The sequence below is a fragment of the Somniosus microcephalus genome, unplaced genomic scaffold (genome assembly GCF_052327205.1).
Source record: "Somniosus microcephalus isolate GS21.2 unplaced genomic scaffold, FLI_Smic_1.0 scaffold33, whole genome shotgun sequence".
NCBI classification, from domain to species: domain Eukaryota; kingdom Metazoa; phylum Chordata; class Chondrichthyes; order Squaliformes; family Somniosidae; genus Somniosus; species Somniosus microcephalus.
The window spans coordinates 1,179,167-1,198,894 of record NW_028225220.1 but is presented as its reverse complement, the minus strand read 5'-3'; the positions used below and the strand labels follow the sequence as shown (position 1 = coordinate 1,198,894).

Here is a 19,728-nt window from a genome sequence, read left to right as displayed (position 1 = left end):
TAAGGGTAGCAAGGAGTGTGGCTCAAAGGAAGATAAATAGAGTTGAGATACATATCAGTCATGATCTAATAGAATGACCGAACAGGCTAGAGGTAGGGAATCACCTATTTATGATCATATGGATTTGTTTCCCATCATATCAGCTGTGGGGAGTAAAGAGAATTGATTCCATAATATAACTGCCCAATCTTCTCCCTCTGGCCTGATTGTACTGACCAGTGCGGGAGTACAGCCGCCCCCTGATACCCTGCTGTTCAGTAAGTGTGACTCTGGACAGGGTGGGTCGAAATGCTATTGCCATGTGGTACAATTAATGGGGCCTGGTGTTCACATCAAAGTATCTAATTAGGTCAATGCGCGTTTATGAAGTCAATGTCCGACTTTTGGGGACAATGGTCAATTATCTAGGTCAGTCAACAGTTAATGAGATAAGTGATCAGTGTCTTGTTAATACGATTGATGTTAATTAAAGTGACTGCACCACTGAGAAGTTCAGTGCGGGTCCCCTAAGTCAGTGTACCGGTAAAGTTGACGGTGCACGGCTGGTGACATCATTGCGCTGTTAATCAAGTGAATGTCGGGCTAATGACCGCAGTGCAGGCACCATCACACAGGAGCATCAGCAATGGAAATGGTGCCCGGGGTTTAGGACAGTGCCGGTTTAATGACGTCAGCGGATGGGTAAGGAGCGCAGTGAAGGGACCAGAAAGTCCGTGTTTGGGCAACGAGGCCAATCGACCGCCCGTAACATCAGTGCACGACAAATCAAGTCAGAATCATGGGATGGTTAACAAAAAGGAACCAAACCAATGACGTCAATGCACAGTTCATCAAGTCAGCTTATTTTTAGCAAGGTTTCTGAGTTGTTACTTTCGTGAAACTGTGGTTAATAAAGTCTGTAATTTGTTAATGGGTCAAAGTACATTGAACGATGTTCTCGGTCAATGATGTCAGCGTGTGATTAATGATGATAACCCGTAGTGAATGAGGCGGTGTCCTATTAATGAACCTACCGTGATGGTCTATGAGGTGTGCACAAGTTAATGAGACAGTGCGCGACTAGCGAGTTGTTAGACACCGATTGTGACATCAACTGTCTAAGAGAAAAATACGTTCAGAGCAGGCGGTAAATAAACTAGCAACAAATCTGCTTACTTCAGAACAAATCTTTAAGTTTAGAAACTTTCTATTGACAAATTATTGCGGGTATTTTGACGTGTTCGGCCAGACCTATAACAATAATAGGAAACTGTAAGGACTAGTTTATATGTGATATTGTTAGAGAGAGAAACACAGGAATGTCACCTTCCTCAGTTTTCCCATCATTAAGGAGGAAGTTGTCTGTTGTACAGTAAGTCTGTACTCACCGGAACAGATCACACTGGCATCGTTCCTGTGGGTGCACTGGTGGTGATTTACTGGAGAAAGAGGGCAGCCAACCAGACTTGTCTCGCTGCCTGTACATTCAAAGACATCACTCCGTAGAAGTCCTGTGCCCTCTCCAAAATAAGCCCCTCTTGGCACGGACACCGCGACTCCACACTGAAGCTGAGCACAGGCCACATTGGCGTCATTCAAATCCCAGCGAAGGTCGCACACTGTTCCCCAGGTTTCACCGTGCTGGACCTCCAGTCTGCCCGAGCATGGGGAGTCTCCGGATACTAGTCTAGGAAATCTGTGATCTGAATAATCATAATAATCACAACACTCACGATATTCACAATAAAATATTTACAAATGAATACACATCTGATTAATGACAGATCTGACACTATTGGTTCTCAGATTGGTTCCATTCTGGTCCAATACCGATGATGCTTTTTTTCCTCTAACGCTAGTCGTTATAATGTGACTGTCTGGCTTTTTATAATATCGCTTTATTTGTTGGTACCTTACCCAGTGGCCGTCACTCTGATGTTACAAACACGCACTGTATCAGCAGAGAGAACGCAGCAAAGTATCGATAGAGAGAGAAGAGTAAATCGAAGTCAAGCAATCTCTGTCCTCCCTGCACCCACTTCGGGTTCGCTCCGCTGCCGGCCGCATCCATGTTCTCCTCCAGAAAGCAGAGGCCGAGATGGGCCGGCAGAGGGCGCCCTCGCTTTCCCCCTGTAACTGCAGGACGCCGAGGGGAGAATTTCCCGACCACCCCGCCTCCCTCCAGGAACACCCTGCCTTTACACAACACACGATGCATCCGTTTGATGATGACGGTTGGAGCCGGTACAGCTCATTAACCCAGAATGACCCGAAAGACGGCTTTTCGCAAATGCCTTTTCCATGATTCGATTTTCCTCAATCAATCTGCACCAGATTCCAGACCAGTCCTCCATCGCTCTCTGTGAGAAGAGTATCCGGACACCAGTCCTAAGTCTGTCTTTCTCTCCCTTCAGTATTTCACACCTTGTTGTATTGACATGTTGAAATTAAAGTTTTTTTTTCTCAGATTCACCATTTCGCCCCATTTACTGCCTCCAGTAGCTCACTTCCTGCTACAAGGCCCATTATTCAGCACAGCGGTTTGTAGAGATCTGACTCCAGTTTTGGCTCTACACCACTTCCAGGGTTTAATTGTCCCTGTGTACCTGGTTACCGGAACTATACACGGTGCACAAGGCGAGGCCTGGTCAGAGCACTGTCTAGTTTAACTCTGAGCTCTTGTGCCTCGTGACCGGATGTATACACACAGCACAAGGCGTGACTGGATGGAGCTCTGTTCGGTGAAATCCAGACACCCTGATTTGCCCTGCACTCTTTTGCTTACATAGTTGAGCATTCGGTTTGTTTGCTGATTGCTGTTGTTCGCTGATTGGACATCAGAGGATCAAGGCCAAGAGCTACGCTCGATCAAAAACAGATAGAGCCGTGAATTTCTAAATGGTGAAAAGGTAGAAACATTGAAGGCCCAAAGAAATTGAGGGGTACATGTACACAGATCAATAAACTGCAGTGGTCAGTTACAAAAACATAATATAACATGCTAATGGAATGTTAGCCTTTATATCTAGAGGGCTAAAATTTAAACGGGAGGAGGTTTTCCTACAGCTATACAGCGCCCTGGTTAGACCACATCTGGAGAGCTGGGTACAGTTCTGGGCACCGCACCACAGAACGAAGATATTGGCCTTGGAAGGAGTGCAGCGCAAATTCACCAGAACACTGCCAGTGCTCCAAGCGTTAAATTATGAGGATGGATGACATGAACGAGGCTTGTATTAACTGAAGTTTAGAAGGTTAAGGGGAAATTTAAATTGTGTTTATAGAATTTTGAAAGGAACTGGTAGGACTGATAGAGAGAAACTTCTTCCACTGGCGGGGAGTCTGGGACCAGGGGACAGAACCTTTAAATCAGAGCCAGGCCATTCAATAGAGTTCAGGAACAATTCTTCACATTAAGGTTGGTAAAAGTGTGGAACTCCTTCCCACAAAAAGCAGTAGATGCAAGCTCAATTAATAACATTAAATCGCCATATAGGGGCCGATCTCTAACATCAGATTCAAAGTTTTACAGTGAAATTCCCATAACCACTTATTCATTTAATCAAACAGTTCAGCAAATCTCCTCAGAAGACGACGACTATAGTGACCATGATTGATGAGAAACACGGGCCGGAGTGCAGATTTCCAGCCATGTTCTCTCTCTTCCCCACTCGCTCCTGTTTAACTGAGACAGAGAGTGTCGATGTGAAGGGAGCCGCAGTGATCCCAATCCTCCCTCATCGACCTCCGCCACTAACAGCGAGTAACCGTTCAGCACATACCCCGAATTACCCGGATTAATTTCGGGGAACGCAAATCAATAGTCGCCACAACTCTCAGTAAACAGGATCTCTTAACTCCGACCAACACTTATACGACCGGATCCAGGACGTTCCCTTTGATAACCGGGACCCAGACCGATCCCTTTGATAACCGGACCCAGACCACTCCCTTTCATAACCGGACCCAGACCGCTCCCTTTCATAACCGGACCCAGACCGCTCCCTTTCATAACCGAATCCAGACCGCTCCCTTTGATAACCGGGACCCAGGCCACTCCCTTTCATAACCGGACCCAGACCGCTCCCTTTGATAACCAGATCCAGCCCGCTCCCTTTCATAACCGGACCCAGACCACTCCCTTTCATAACCGGACCCAGACCGCTCCCATTCATAACCGGACCCAGACCGCTCCCTTTCATAACTGGACCCAGACCACTCCCTTTGATAACCAGACCCAGACCGCTCCCTTTCATAACCGGACCCAGACCGCTCCCTTTCATAACCGGACCCAGGCCACTCCCTTTGATAACCGGACCCAGACCGCTCCCTTTGAGAACCTGGACCCAGACCGCTCCATTTGATAACCGGACCCAGACCACTCCCTGTGATAACCGGGACCCAGACCGCTCCCTTTGATAACCGGACCCAGACCACTCCCTTTCATAACCGGACCCAGACCACTCCCTTTCATAACCGGACCCAGACTGCTCCCTTTCATAACCGGGACCCAGACCGCTCCCTTTGATAACCGGGTCCCAGACAGATTGTGATAATCCTGGGAAATCCGCATTTTTATTTTCTCTTACTGAAATGAACTAAATCAATGATTATATTATGCATTCTAGTTTAAAGATTTCATTGTGTATTGCTTCATTTATAACCATACTTGTAAACCCTGATTATAACCATACTTGGAAACCCTGATGTAATATGCCATGGGTAGACCTGATTAGATTTTAAAATGGAATAAACCGAGGCGCTGGGCCTCCCTTGATTAACTTTTTAAAAGTGCCTCTCAGCAAACAGAATAATAAGAACAGACAGCGTATCTGTGGGAACAGAACTAGCAAGGTCCTGTGTGGCTGCCACTTTGTGGAATGTTCTGATATCTGCAGTGAATTAAAAACATAGTCAAACAGCAAGGACACCACATCTCAGCCTATGGAGACATGTTCCGTTTGTGTTGCCAGAACTACCCCAGATAGGAGTCTTGATGGTCAAAAACAGATGATGTCAGGGTGTTACGGGATGAGGGCCTGACGGGGGCAGGCGGGATCATTAGGTTCGGGGCATCACTGTAATTGCACAGGGGCTTTCAGGTGTAAGTCAGTGATTGGGTTAACTGCTCACCAGAGGCTTTGCTGGGATGAAGTATAAGAAGGGAGTTTCTCAAACACATAGATTGTAGAGACAGTCAGCAAAGAGCTTGGGAACATCCTCCAGACCAGCCGAGGAGGGATTCGGGTTGTTGGAGGACCCACACGCGTCACACCAGGCGGCCGGGCGAGCCTCGAGGCCAGGGCCGATTGGAGTTGAACCCCGGATATCGCGTCTTCTACCCAGGGCATAACGGGAAATATAAATCTTGATTGCACCTTGTTTCACTACCGCTCAGATGCTGTAATGTATCAAATCTCACTTAAACTGAACAAAATATAATAACAGTCACCAATACGGGTCAAGTCGAATCTTTTGGAACTTGAGAGTGAAAGGGTTAATTGGCAACGACCCAGAACCTCTACACGCTCCCTTTGATAACCGGGTCACAGACCGTTCCCTTTGATAAGCGGGACCCAGACCACTCCATTTGATAATGGCTACCATCTCTGTACAGGGATTGTTCCCCCAATAACAGCAGCTGCCCCCGAATATTCCCTCTTGCTTTCGTAATGATGAAATGTCATCGACCTGAAACGTTAACTCTATCTTTCCACAGATGCTCCCTGGCCAGCGGAGTGCTTCCAGCATTATCGGATTTTAGTTCAGATTTCCAGCAGCTGGAGTATTTTGCTTTTGTTTTAGAGTGAAATTCCGGGAATTTGATGTATGAGTTCGGGTAGTAGCAGAATGGATAGTAAACAACACAATAAGTCATTTTTCTTGGAAAGTAAGTGCCTAAATTGGGTAGAGTAGCAATGGGATCTAGAGGTACAGATACACAAATCATTAAAAGTAGTGACGCAAGTTAATAAAGCCATAGAAAAAGCACACAAAGCCCTGGGGTTTGTTTCTAGAGGGACAGAATTGAAAAGGAGAATAGTTATGTTTGACTTGTATAGAACCTTGGTTGAACCATACTTAGATTAACATAGAAACATAGAAGATAGGAGCCCCTCGAGCCTGCTCCGCCATTCAATGCGATCATGGCTGATCATCCAAATTCTGTACCCGGTCCCTGCTTTCTCCCCATACCCCTTGATCCCTTTCGCCTTGAGAAATATATCCAAATCCTTCTTGAATATATTTAATGAATTGGCCTCTACTGCCTTCTGTGGTAGAAAATTCCACAGGTTCACCACTCTCTGGGTGAAGAAATTCCTCCTAATTTCTGTCCTAAATGGCTTACCCCTTATCCTTAGACTGTGACCCCTGGTCCTGGACTCCCCGGCCATCGGGAACATCCTTCCAGCATCTAGTCTGTCTAGTCCTGTTAGAATTTTATAAGTTTCGAGGAGATCCCCTCTCATTCTTCTAAACTCCAGCGAGTACAAGCCCAATCGATCCAATCTCTCCTCATACGTCATTCCTGCCATCCCAAGTATCAGTCTGGTGAATTTTCGCTGAACTCCTTCCATGGCAAGAACATCCTTCCTCAGATAAGGCGACCAAAACTGCACCCAATACTCAAGATGTGCTCTCACCAAGGCCCTGTACAAATGCAGCAAGACATCCTTATTGCTGTACTCAAACCCTTTCGCTATGAAGGCCAACATAGCATTAGCCTTCTTAACCGCCTGCTGCACCTGCATGCGCACCTTCAGCGACTGGTGCACAAGGACACCCAGGTCTCTTTGCACTTCCCCTTCTCCCAATCTATTGCCATTCAGATAATAATCTGCCTTCCTGTTTTTGCTACCAAAATGGATAACCTCACATTAATCCACGTTATATTGCATCTTCCATGCTTCTACCCAATCACCCAACCAGTCCAAATCATCCTGGAGTTTCTCGGCATCCTCCTCACAGCACACACGCCCACCCAGCTTTGTGTCGTCTGCAAATTTGGAGATATTACATCTAGTTCCCTTGTCTCGATCATTAATATATATTGTGAATAGCTGGGGTCCAAGGACCGATCCCTGTGGTACCCCACTAGTCACTGCCTGCCACTTTGAAAAAGACCTGTTTATTCCAACTCTTTGCTTTCTGTCTGCCAACCAGTTCTCTATCCAAGTCAGTACCTTGCCCCCAATCCCATGTACCTTAACTTTACACACTAATCTCTTATGCGGGACCTTATCGAAAGCCTTCTGAAAGTCCAAATACACCACATCCACTGGTTCTCCCTTATCTATTTTATCAGTTACATCCTCCAAAAATTCCAGTAGATTAGTCAAGCATGATTTACCCTTTGGAAATGTATGTTGACTTTGTCCGATCCTGTGCATAGTTCGGATTTCCAATTTATAAAACGGATAAAGAGGCACTGAGAAAATAAAGATTTACAACGGTGATTCTGGAACTGAGAGGCAATACCTATCAGGAAAGATTGAACAAGCTAGAAAAAAGACGGCTGAGGGGCTGAATTAGTAGTGATATTTAAGAATATGACAGCATTTGATAGGGTAGAATAGAGAAGGTTTCCACTTGTGGGGTGAGCAAAACTTGGAGCCATAAATATAAGCGGGTCACAAATGAACCACTCTCTGGGTAAATTTGTTGCTCCTGAATTCCCTATTGGAGTCATTTCTCTGAGATTATATCCTATTTTTCGTCTCGTTCAAAACTCGAAATAAATGGGAATATACAGGCAGCTGTGGGATCTTACTGTGTATTTCCTCCCGTGCTGCCCACAGTAACCGCGGACCCATTGCCCAGGCTCCCCGAGGCTGAGAAACCTCCCTCCCCAGTCTCAGATTCACAGTCTGTGGAAAATATCAGATCTCACAACAAGCGATGAGCGCAGGCGCAGAGCCGGGCTCACGGCGCATGCCCGGTAGCGGCTGTTGGGTTGAGAATGGAGAGTTGGATTGAGATTGTGACATTTCCAGCGGGTCAGCTCATTCACTGCGGCTTTGGGGCAAATCTCAATGGAAACTTGTTCTGTCTGCATTGTAAATGGGCCCAGTGTCAGCTATTTACTGCTCCCGGTGGGGGGGGGGGGGGGTGTTTATCGTATAAAATAACAGTAATATTATAATAACACAAACATTAATCCTAATATTAATAATATAACGTTAAAAATAACCGGGGAATACTGGAATTATAATCTCTCGCTTTCCGGGGACGGAAAGACGCTGATTATTTTACTTCCGCTTTATTCAGGAAACAATCAGAGGCGGCGGGAGAGGAGAGACAGAAGAAAGATTTTTACCTGCGCAGATGACGCCGACATCCCCGGAGTGTGACATGAAATCGTGACCCCATTGAACTGATCGACACTCCCGCAGAGCGGCCTCGGTCCCGCCGCACTGAACACGCCCCGTCACAATGGGTCCGGACCCTTCCCCAAAGTGAGCCCCGCCCCGTGCTGACAGCGCGGCCCCGCAGCCCAGCTCCCGGCACACAACAGCGGCGTCCGGCAGGTCCCAGAGACCATCCTGCACAGTCCCCCACTGTCCCCTGTAGTGAATCTCCAGTCTCCCAGCGCACGGACTGCCCCCATTCACCAGCCTCAGCTTCACCGTCTCTGTAAAATATCAGAAATAACATCAAGCGGTTAGAGTGCATTAAACCCGCAGTCTACCAGCGCACGGACCGCCCCCATTCCCCAGGCCAGAAGGACCATGTGAGGAATCAATGGGAACATCAGACTGTGCCCAGACCCCGAATAAAACCCGGAGTAAATATTAAACATGGCAAAAGGGAGAGGGAAATATTAATAAACGGTGTGAACGAGCAGGGAACCGGGAGTCAGCGGGAAGTTCCCAGCGCCAGAGCGGCTCCCACGGGGCCGGGTGGCGATTGGCTCAGAATATATTCCAGCCTCCAGAGGTCGGAGGATGGGCGTGGCTACAATGGTCAGCTGTCCATCGTGGTCAGCACCGATTGGCCGAACGTAGTGAGAGCACAGCCCCAGTCAGGATTGGAAGAAATTCCCCCCAATCCCCGGAGACAATAGAGGAAGAGGCGGGGCTGGATTGTCATGTGATCCTAATGTCAGCACTGATTGGTGAGGTGGAAAGTGAGAGCTGCTGTGGGACCGGCAGCAGTGTCAGTGGAGCCGGCCCTTCACACTCTGCCCTTCAGGGACCCCGTTTATTGTCCCTCTGCATGAAGGCAGCAGCCGCCTCTCAGCTGGAATTAAAGATCTTTAGTAACAGTCCCCGGGAAACACTCTTGTTGTCCGAGGAACACACGAGGAGCGGGTTAATCGGTGATCAAAAAGGCCCTGAGATTGTCACCCAGCCTTAATATTCAATGGGATGGATCAGAGCAGAGAGATACCAGATAACGTGAAAATAAAAGGCGATTACCTGACGGGTGAGCTTGACTGTTCCCGGGTCTGCCTGAAATGAGACATTGAGAATTAGAGTTCGCTTGGGCAAGAAATGGATAAAACTGTCAGAAAAAAAGTCACAAATACAAAGAACTGTGCGGTAAAATTTCCCATCAATTTGCGAAAGAACTGATACCGGGGTCTGTGATTTCATCTGTTCTTCATTCCTTATAAAACCGCAAATACAATCTATGCAGCAACCTGACATTTGTAAAGTGCCTACAGTTTATCGAGAATGATTTTCACACAAACACACACTGATCCCTGGGCGCACTCTCTCCTTGTGGTGACGGTGCTCGGGCCCCATTTATTACCAGTGTGTCGGTGCCCAGAGATGGCGGTGGTGATGGACCTGCTCCTCCCGAATGCTTCTCCTCAACGTTGTGCGGTCTTGGGCCAGGGATTCCCAGGTGTCGGTGGGGTTGTTGCACTTATTCAAGGAGACTTTGCGGGTGTCCTTGAAGTGTTTCCTCTGCCCACCTGGGGTTCTCTTGCCGTGTTGGAGCTCCGAGTAGAGCGCTTGCTTTGGGAGTCTCGTATTGGGCATGCGGATGTCCTGGCTCGTCGATCGGATCTGATAGAGCGTGGACAAAGTTTCGATGCTGGACATGATGGCCTGAGCGAGAATACTGACGTTGGTGCCTTTATCCTGCCAATGGATTTGCAGGATGTTGCGGAGGCAGCATTCGTGGTAATTCTCCAGTGCTTTTAGGTGGGAGAAGCAGGTCCATCACCACCGCCATCTCTGGGCACCGACACACTGGTAATAAATGGGGCCCGAGCACCGTCACCACAAGGAGAGAGTGCGCCCAGGGGTCAGTGTGCGTTTGTGTGAAGGCCCATGCCTCTGAAGCATACAGGAGGGCGGGTATCACTACTGCTCTTTTGACTGTGAGATTGGTGCTGGGTTTGAGGTCCTGGTCTTCAAGCACTCACTTCCTCAGGCGACCGAAGGCTGCACTGGCGGTGTTGGACTTTGTCATCGATGTCTGCCCTTGTTGACAGTAGGCTCCCGAGGTACGGAAAGTGGCCCGTGTTGTCCAAGGCGTCGTCATGGATTTTGATAATCGGGGAGCAGTATTGTGTGGCGGGTGCAGGTTGATAGAGGACCTTTGCCTTACGGATGTTTAGGGTAAGGCCCATGCTCACGTACGCTTCAGTGAAGGTGTTGACGATGGTTTGGAGTTCGACCTCAGAGTGTGCGCAGAAGCAAGCATTGTCTGCTTAATGTAATTTGATGAGAGAGGATGGGACGACCTTGGACCTGGACTTGAGGTGATGGAGGTTGAACAGTTCTTGTTTGTTCTGTAGATTAGCTCCACTCCAGCGAGGAGCTTACTGAGGATGAGATGGAGCATTGCAGCAAGGAAGATTGAGAAGAGCGTTGCTGCGATAACACAACCTTGCTTGACCACGGTCCATACGTGAATTGGGTTTGTGGTGGATCCATTGGTCTGGAACACGGATGGCATATTGTCGTGAAGCAGCCAGAGGATGGTGACAACTTTTGAGGGCAGCCGAATTTGAGGGCTCTCTCACAGTGATATTAGGTAGCGAGGTAAAGGATTCCCATGCAAAGCTCATGATGGAACATAAATATGATTGAAATTATGTTACAGATAATCTTATTGTGTGATGCATTTCATCTCTTTTATTTTAAACCAATGTTTTCCACGTGGAAATTTCAAAGTTTCAATAAAGTTGTAACTGGAAGATTCTGCTACTCATTTTATTTCTAAGTTCACCAAACAAAACAAAATGAGCCGTTTGTCAGGCGGGTTCCCACCTCCTATATCCGTGCTGGGTGTTCCTCATTAAGTTCCTGCTGAGCGAATTCTCTTGTAAACTGTCCTCGCCGATTGGTCCATCATTTTACCTGTTAATGATGTTCGGTTGATGGTCCTCTCATTCACTGCTTAAGCTTTGCTGCTTTTTGAAATGCAGCCAGTTTGTTGACCTGCTTCCAACCCCCCTGATGGTATTGTGTCCCACAGATCTCCAGGTCTCTTTCTATTCTCCCGGCTATATATTACAGACAACGTGACACCATTCCTGTCATCAGCTGCGTTTGTCAAGAATACTTGAATGAGAGCAGTTTCCAAACAGAATCTCTCTGGTCTCGTTTTGGCCCGGGCTCTGTAATGTTGACAGAGCGTTACAAACTTCCACTCCAGGAGAGCCTCTGCAGTCCTTCCCAACACTCTGCTGTCCTGCAAATTCATCTTTATTGTTAACCATTGACAGACTAGTGGGAAAATTCTTTCAGTATTTACTCAAAAACGTTAAAAACTCAACGCTTCTGTTAGAATTGGTCATTTTGAGATTACAAAATAGAGTCACTAGAGAGTGTTTATAAGAAAATTGTTCTCATGTCAGACTATCAGGTCTGTCAAGAATCCAAATAATTATTTTATATTAAATGATTTCAAGTCCGACTTGAACAGCTTTCACAATTAAATGAGTTCCTGTTATGTTTAAGAAGCAAATGAATAGAAAATCTTTAATTGTAGGTTAAAACCTCCAGTAAAACACCAGAGGGAGCTCACACCAAACAATCCAGACTCTGCGCGTTAACAGCGCAAAGAGTAATTTCAAACAAAATATCTCCATAGCCCTTAACTAGTGCTTGGATAAACGTTACAATGGTTAGAAAATCAGCAAACACGCATCGAATATTGACAAGAACAGGAAAAAGTGCTCTGATCGCTATCTGCCGAAGTTAAATATACAAACAAAATCAGGATTTGTTACACAAAACTACCAGAGCATGGGACATGTGGAAGGAGATTGAGAAACATGTCCCGCTATCTCACTAAATGCTATCTAAAACTATGGAGTAATTGGTAGGATATTAAGAAACAAGTCCCTATACCTCATTAAACACTACATGACAATGTATATAAAGTATGGGACATGTGGCAAGAGATTGAGAAACATGTCCCGTTATCTCATTAAACACTACATGATTCTGTAGAAAAAGTATGGGCCATGTGGAAAGAGACTGAGAAACATTAATTGTTACATGACACTGTTCGTATAAATGTATGAAATAGAAAGCTTAATTTAACATAAAAAGCTCATAGTTTTGACGATCCTCACAAATTAAACAAAAATAGCATACAGCAAAACCCGGTGTGATTTAGGATCTTTCAATACCATCAGTTATGATGAGTGTACTTGATAACAACTCCATAAATAATGATTACTAATTGAGGCAATATTGGTTCCACCTCTAGTTAATATTTAACTTTTACAATATTTATAGTCCTTGTCAAATGCTCCAACGCTGAACACATTTTTAAAAATAGGTCAATTCTCTGCATCACATGGTGTCAGACAGCGCTTCACTGAGAAATATCTGGGACCGAAATCTCTATGTGGGTTCATTCGGCAGTAGGTGCAGCTTTGACTGGTTCTACACTCAGTGAGTTCACTTACACCCCAGACTCCGATACACTCTATTCTAACAGTGACCGCGCTCTACTTCCAACAGGCTCTGTTTGAAACACCGACTGGAATATCATCTCCAGTCTGCTCTGTCTGTACGAGAGCCGCAGGGAACAAAATAACAATAACTGGTGCGGAGTTTGTGCTCGATTTCGGTTTAAAATCTAAATTTGACACAAAGATCCTCTGAAAATTAAAGTAAGTTTTGATCAGATGCAATATATAATACACATATTTACTGCCACCGACAGAATTGAACAATTGTTTCCAATTTGAAGTTGATGGAATTTTAAAATCAAACAAACAACCCAAATATGTATTAAATTAAAATTCTACAAATTAACAAAAACATTTCAATATTCACTTCACTTCACTTCATTTCATACGATCCCAATGAATGACATATTTGAATGAAATATGCCCATTATCTGTAAATTGATTTTCATCAACACGCGATTTGTGAAAATGATTCAGGGAGTGGGATACATTTCATGATTTTTCTCCGTTCTATGATTTGCAGAAAATGTTCTTTAAGCTATCTATAAAACAGGATTTTAGTTTCCAATCAGTTTTATAACATCAAATAAATCACGGTAACATATTTCGTTAAATGTACAATGCATCTGATAACAGTGCGATAATGTTACCCTGTCAGTAAACCAGGCTTTGTTAATGATCGAGATTAATGAATATAACCAAACACACACTGGAAACTGAGAGAAACTGAATGAAGTCATCGACCGACAAACTCAGCAAAGATTATCGAGCAGTTGGAAGGAGATTGAGAAACCAGTCGGGATATCTTATTAAACACTACCTGATATTGTATAAAAAACATGGGTATGTGGAAGGAGACTGAGGTACGTTAATTATTACGTGACACTGTTAATATAAATGTATGAAATAGAAGGATTAATTTCAGATAAAAAGTTCATAATTTTGAAGGTCATCACTGACTAAACAACAATACGCACACTCCCGGACAGTGTGGAAATTTCAGGAACATATTTGTTTGGAGAGTAACCTTAACAATGATTGTACTGATAATGAATGCAAATTGAACAATATTGGTTCCACGTCTAAGTAGTATTTATCTTAACACACTCAGTGAGTTCACTTACACCCCAGACTCCGACACACTCTATTCTAACAGTGATTGCGCACTGCTTCTAGCAGGCTCGGTTTAAATAATTGGATTAGAATTTCAACTCCAGTCTGCTCTGTCTGTTCAGGAGCTGCAGGGGACAAAATAAAACAAAGTGCTGCGGTAGTGACTTAGATTTCGGTTTTAAAACTAAATTTCACTCAAGGCTCACCTGGGAATTTAAAATAATTGCTATTCGGATGTAAAATATTCTTATATCTGAATAGAATGACATCGACAGAAATGGGTAAAGTTTCCCTATTTGTAGTTGATGCAATTTAAAATGAAACAACCAACCCAAAATATGTTTTAAAAGAGAATTCTTCAAAAGGCGTAAAGCATTTCAATATTCACTTCATGCGATCCCAATGAATGACAAATTTGAAGAAAAGATGCCCGTTTTCTTCAAATTGAATTTGATCAGCAGGCGACTTGAGACAATGATTCAGGGAGTGATAGACATTTCATGCTTTTTCTCCGTTCTATGATTTGCAGAAAATGTTCTTTAAATTATCTACAAAACAGGATTTTAGTATTCAATAGGTTTTTTAAAATAAAATAAATTTAACCACAGAAGTCTATCTCTTTAAACTCACAAAGTGTCTGATAGCAGTACGATAACGTTTCCCTGACAGTAAACCAGCATTTGTTATTGATAGAGGTTAATAAATATAACCAAACACACGCTGGAAACAGAGAGAAACTGAATGGAGTCACCGACCAAAAACCTCAGCAAAAAATATCGAGCAAGTGGAAGGAGACTGAGGAACAAGTCCCGAAATATGAATAAACCCTACATGACACTTTATAAAAAGTATGGAGAATGTGGAAGGAGATTTAGAAACAATCTCAATAGCTCATTAAATTCTACATGGCTCTGTGTGAAAAGTATGGGGCACGTGGACACAGACTGAGAAAGCTTAATTATTACATGACTCTGTACAGGTAATTGTTCGATCTGGAACAATAATTTAATATTAAAAGTTCAAAACTTAGAAGGTAATCACTAACTAAGCGACAACACACACAGAAAATTCTCCAAACATTTAGGAAATTATATTAACATCAATAGTTGGAGAGTGTATTTAATTATAATTGTACTAATGATTAACGTAAATTTTTACAATATTGGTTCCACCACTAGTTAATATTTTATTAGAAAATATTTATAAACTCATCCAACATTCTAATACTGAAAAACTTTTTAAAATATTTCAGTTCACTCTATCACACGGGGGTCAGACAGCACTTCTACTGAGAAATATCTGTCACAGAAATGTGTGTGTGAGTTCAGTCGGCAGTAGGTGCAGCTTTGACTGGTGTTCTACACTCAGAGATTTCACTTACACCCCAGACTCCGATACACTCTATTCTATCAGTGAATGCGCTCTACATCTAACAGGCTCAGCTTAAATAATCCGATTATATTTTCCACTCTAGTCCGCTCTGTCTGTACAAAAGGCACAGGTGGAAGGCGAATGCGAAATCAGTCCGATATCTCATTAAACTCTACAGGACACTATTAAAATTCAAGGAAACAACCTTAAAATTCCACATCACCTCAATGTCTTCCGTAGTAAAGACCAATAATTATATTATCGTGGTAATAAAAAGCGTATACATAGATAAACTAAACAACAACACTCACAGCAAACTCCCCAGAGATTCAAGAAGTTTCAGTGACATCTTCTTTTGGGATAAAGTACTAAAAAATACTAAGAATTAATGCAAATTGAAACAATATTGATTGCACCGCTAGTTAATATTTTATTATACAATATTATAGACCTGGTACAACACTCTAACGCTGGACAAACTGTGTGTTAGTTCCAGTCTCGGCAAAACACTGGGGTCAGACAGCATTTCTGCTGAGAAATATCAGTCACAGAAATGTGTGTGGGTTCAGTCGGCAGTAGGTGCAGCTTTGACTGGTGTTCTACACTCAGTGACTTCACTTACACCCCAGACACCGATACACTCTATTCTAACAGTGACCGCGCTCTGCTTCTAGCAGGCTCGGTTTAAATAATTCGATTAGAATTTCAACTCCAGTCTGTTCTGTCTGTACAAGAGCCGCAGGGGACAAAACAAAACAAAACTGCCGCGGTATTTGTGACCGATTTCTGTTTTAAATCTAAGTTTGACACAAATCTCGAGTGGCAATTTAAAATCGGTGTTAATCAGTTGAAGAGTATTCTAAACCCGCTCATTGTCACCGACAGAAATGGAGAATTGATTCCCTATTTGAAGTTGATGGAACTTAAAATCAAACAAACTGCCCAAAATATGTATTAAATGAAACTTCTACAAATTAAATAAACCATTTCAATATTCACCTCATACGATCCCAATCAATTGCAAACTTGAATAAAATATACCAGTTTTCTGTAAATGGACCCAGACCCCGATACACTCCTTTATATCAGTGAACGCGCTCTACTTCGAACAGGTTCAGTTTAAATCGTCCGATTAGATTTTGAACTCCAGTCTGCTCTGTCTGTACAGGAGCAGCATGTGAAGGCGATTGAGAAACCAGCCCCGATATCCCATTAAGCTCTAGATGACGTTATTACAATTCAAGAAAACAACATTTGCTTTCCACATCACCTCAATATGTTCATTAGTAAAGAGCAATAATTGTATTAATGAGGCGCAGATTATAATATTAATAATCAGCGATGACTCACAGTTGAGAAGCTGCAGTAAAAAGATGGTCAGGAAAGACCGCAGCATCGTCCCCGGAGCCGGTTACAGCGACAGGACATGAACATTAACCGAATGTTCTTCCCAGTTACCGAGCGGGCCCTCCAGCACCTTCCGACACCCCGACTGAGCTGGAACTTAATTCGTGGATTACTGTTTGTACAGAAACCAATGTTTCTTTCAAAATAACCAATAGATTTTGAAATGTGTTAACCGTGAATTGCAGCCTGGTAAAATACACCAATGAGAAGGAACCTGCTCATTAATGGATGCAAAGAGCCCAGGTTCCATCCACTGCGGTTGATCTGCGTGAGTCTGATAAACAAAATGAATCACCGACCCCGCATCCGGATCACAGAATCATACAGAACAGAAGGAGGCCATTCGGCCCGTTCTGCTTGTGCCGGCTCTTAGAAAGAGCTGTTCAATTTAGTTCCACATCCCCAGCTGTTTGCCTATAACCCGAAACTCCTTTCTTAAGTCTGGTGCGCAGAATTGTATCCAATACTCCAGCTGAGGCAAAACCAGAGATTTGTAAAGTTTTAGCATTATTGACTAGTTTTTTATATTCAATACCCATATTTACAAAGCCAACTATCCCATACGCATTCTTTACCACCCTCTCAACTTCCCCAGTCATCTACAAATATTTGTCAGTTCCCTCTGTTCTTGCACCCCTCAAAATAGTACCATTTAGATTATACTGTCTCTCCATATTATTCCTCTCAAAGTGCAGCATTTCACACTTATCCACGTTAAATTGCATGTTCTATGCGTCTGCCCATTTCACCGGTATGTCTATGTCTTTCTGAATTCTGCTGCTATAATGTTCACTGACATAATAAAACTCACTACACAATTGGTTTGTGCATAAAGCAAGGCTTTAATCAACCTGTTTCAGAACATGGAGGTCTAGTTGTACTTCACTAGTTCCTTGTCTTACAAAATGTCCCTGGTAGGCTGGGGCCGATGCCTGAGTACTTATACTCCTTGGACGGCGCCATCAGCTGGCCATCCAGCATTATTTCACGAGAAGTTTCTTGATGAATTATGACATTTATAAAACTCACTATATAATACGTTGCATCAATGTATATCATCTGCAATATTTGAAATTGTATTCCATGCACATAAGTCCAGGTCATTTATAGATTGCAAGAAAAGCAATGGTCCTAATACCGACACCTGGGGGACCCCACTTCATAATTCTATCCAGTCAGATAAAAATTCCTTCACCACTACTCTCTGCCTCCTATTCCTTAGCCAATGTACTGCACAAGTTACCATCATCCCTTTAATATAATGAGCGTCTATTTTCGGATTAGTCTTCTGTGAGATACTTTATTAAATGGCTTTTGAAAGTCCATTGATACAACATGTACTGCAGTACCTTCATCAGTCATCTCTGTTACTTCATCAGAGAACTCAATCAGTTTAGTCAGAAACGAATTACCTTTAAATAATACATGCTGGCTCTCCGTTATTAACCTATGCTTCTCCAAGTGAGAATTAATTTTGTGCTTGACAATGGCCTCTAGTAGTTTTATCCAACCGCCACTGACGTTAGACTGACTGGCCTGTAGTTTCCTGGTTTTTCCCTCTCCGCATTTTTGAACAGGTGTGTGACAGTTACAATCCTCCAGCCCTCTGGCACCACTCCAATATCCATGGAGATTGCAAGCTTGTGGTCAGAGCATCTGTTATCTCTATCCTAGCTTCCCTTAGCAAGCTCGGATTCACCTATCTGGACCGGGTGACTTGTTAACTTTGTGTGGTGCCAACATATTTAGCAGCTCCTTTATATCTTTTTTATCTTATCCAATATCTCTACTCCCCACTCCTCTACTCCGACATTAACATCATTCTCTTCCTTTGTGAAAATAGATGCAAAGTATTCATTCAGTAGCTCAGTCATGCCCTCTGCCTCCACAAGAATATTTCATTATTTGCCCCTAATCGGCCTCACAATTCCTTTAACTATCCTTTCGCTTCTTATACGTATGTAGAAGATTTGGGGGTTCCTTTTACATTACAAGCTAATATTTTAGCATTCTCTCTCTTTGCTCTTATATCCTTTTTCAATTGCCCTCTGCACTCTCTTTAATTTGCCTGGTTATCAATTGTATTCTCTATCTTCCTTTTGTCATAAACCTCAGTTTTCTGTTTTATTTTAATCTCTATTTCCTTTGTCATCCAGGGAGCTCTAGTTTTGGATACCCAATTTTCCCTCTTTATGGGGATATGTTTGTAGTGTGCCCGAAACATCTCCGCCTTCAAGGCCGGTCATTGTCCCTTTACTGTTTTCCTGGACATTTTTTTAATCTACATATGCTAGATCACTTCTCAAATCAGTGAAATTTTAGTTCTCTTCCATTTGATTACTTTCACATTTAATTTTTCTTGTACCATGTTCATAACAAGTTACACATAATTATATTATGATCACTATTACCCAGATGTTCTCACTCTGAATCACACTGCACTTGCTCTACTTCGTTACCCAGAACTAGATCCAGTACTGTTTCATTCCTCAGAAATATAACAGCTCATTTTCTGTCCCGTAACTCTAGGCTAATCTATTCAGTGTTTTAACTATCTAATATACCATCCCTTTCAAGAACTGTAATATTATCCTTGATCAATCTGCCAGCCCTCCATTATTTTCCCCTTCCCTATCCATCCTTACTATATTGTAGCCATGAATGTTTAGTTCACATTCCTGCCCATGTTTAAGCCAGTTTTCCATCATGGTGAATTTATTATAAACCCATGTGGCAACTTGCACCTGTAGCTCGTCAACATTATTTGTAGCAGTCCTTGCACTAACACACATGCATTCCAAAACCATGCTAGTCGGCTTTGTTTCTTTCCTCATTTTCTTTTCTTCTCTTAATAAGTTATTGTTTGTTCTGTTGCTGTTTCTATGCACCTGGTCTCTCCTCCGTGCTGCTACATCCTGCTACATTTGGCCCTTTCCCCGGCCAAATTAGTTCAAACCCTCGCCCAGGGCACT

The 19,728-nt window shown here is 43.4% G+C and overlaps 1 protein-coding gene across 1 annotated transcript in view; it reads right to left on the bottom strand.

The window, feature by feature from the left end:
• The window catches only part of LOC147083876 (scavenger receptor cysteine-rich domain-containing protein DMBT1-like), a 46,135-nt gene extending 29,390 nt beyond the window's left edge, over nt 1-16,745 (bottom strand). The window contains exons 1-4 of the mRNA XM_085980082.1: nt 16,700-16,745; nt 9,399-9,431; nt 8,297-8,611; nt 1,368-1,682 (exon numbers count right to left, since the gene is read on the bottom strand). Of these exons, the coding sequence (XP_085836208.1) occupies nt 1,368-1,682; nt 8,297-8,611; nt 9,399-9,431; nt 16,700-16,745 (709 nt within the window). The remainder of the gene's footprint in view (nt 1-1,367; nt 1,683-8,296; nt 8,612-9,398; nt 9,432-16,699) is intronic.
• Between the last annotated feature and the right edge of the window lie 2,983 nt (nt 16,746-19,728).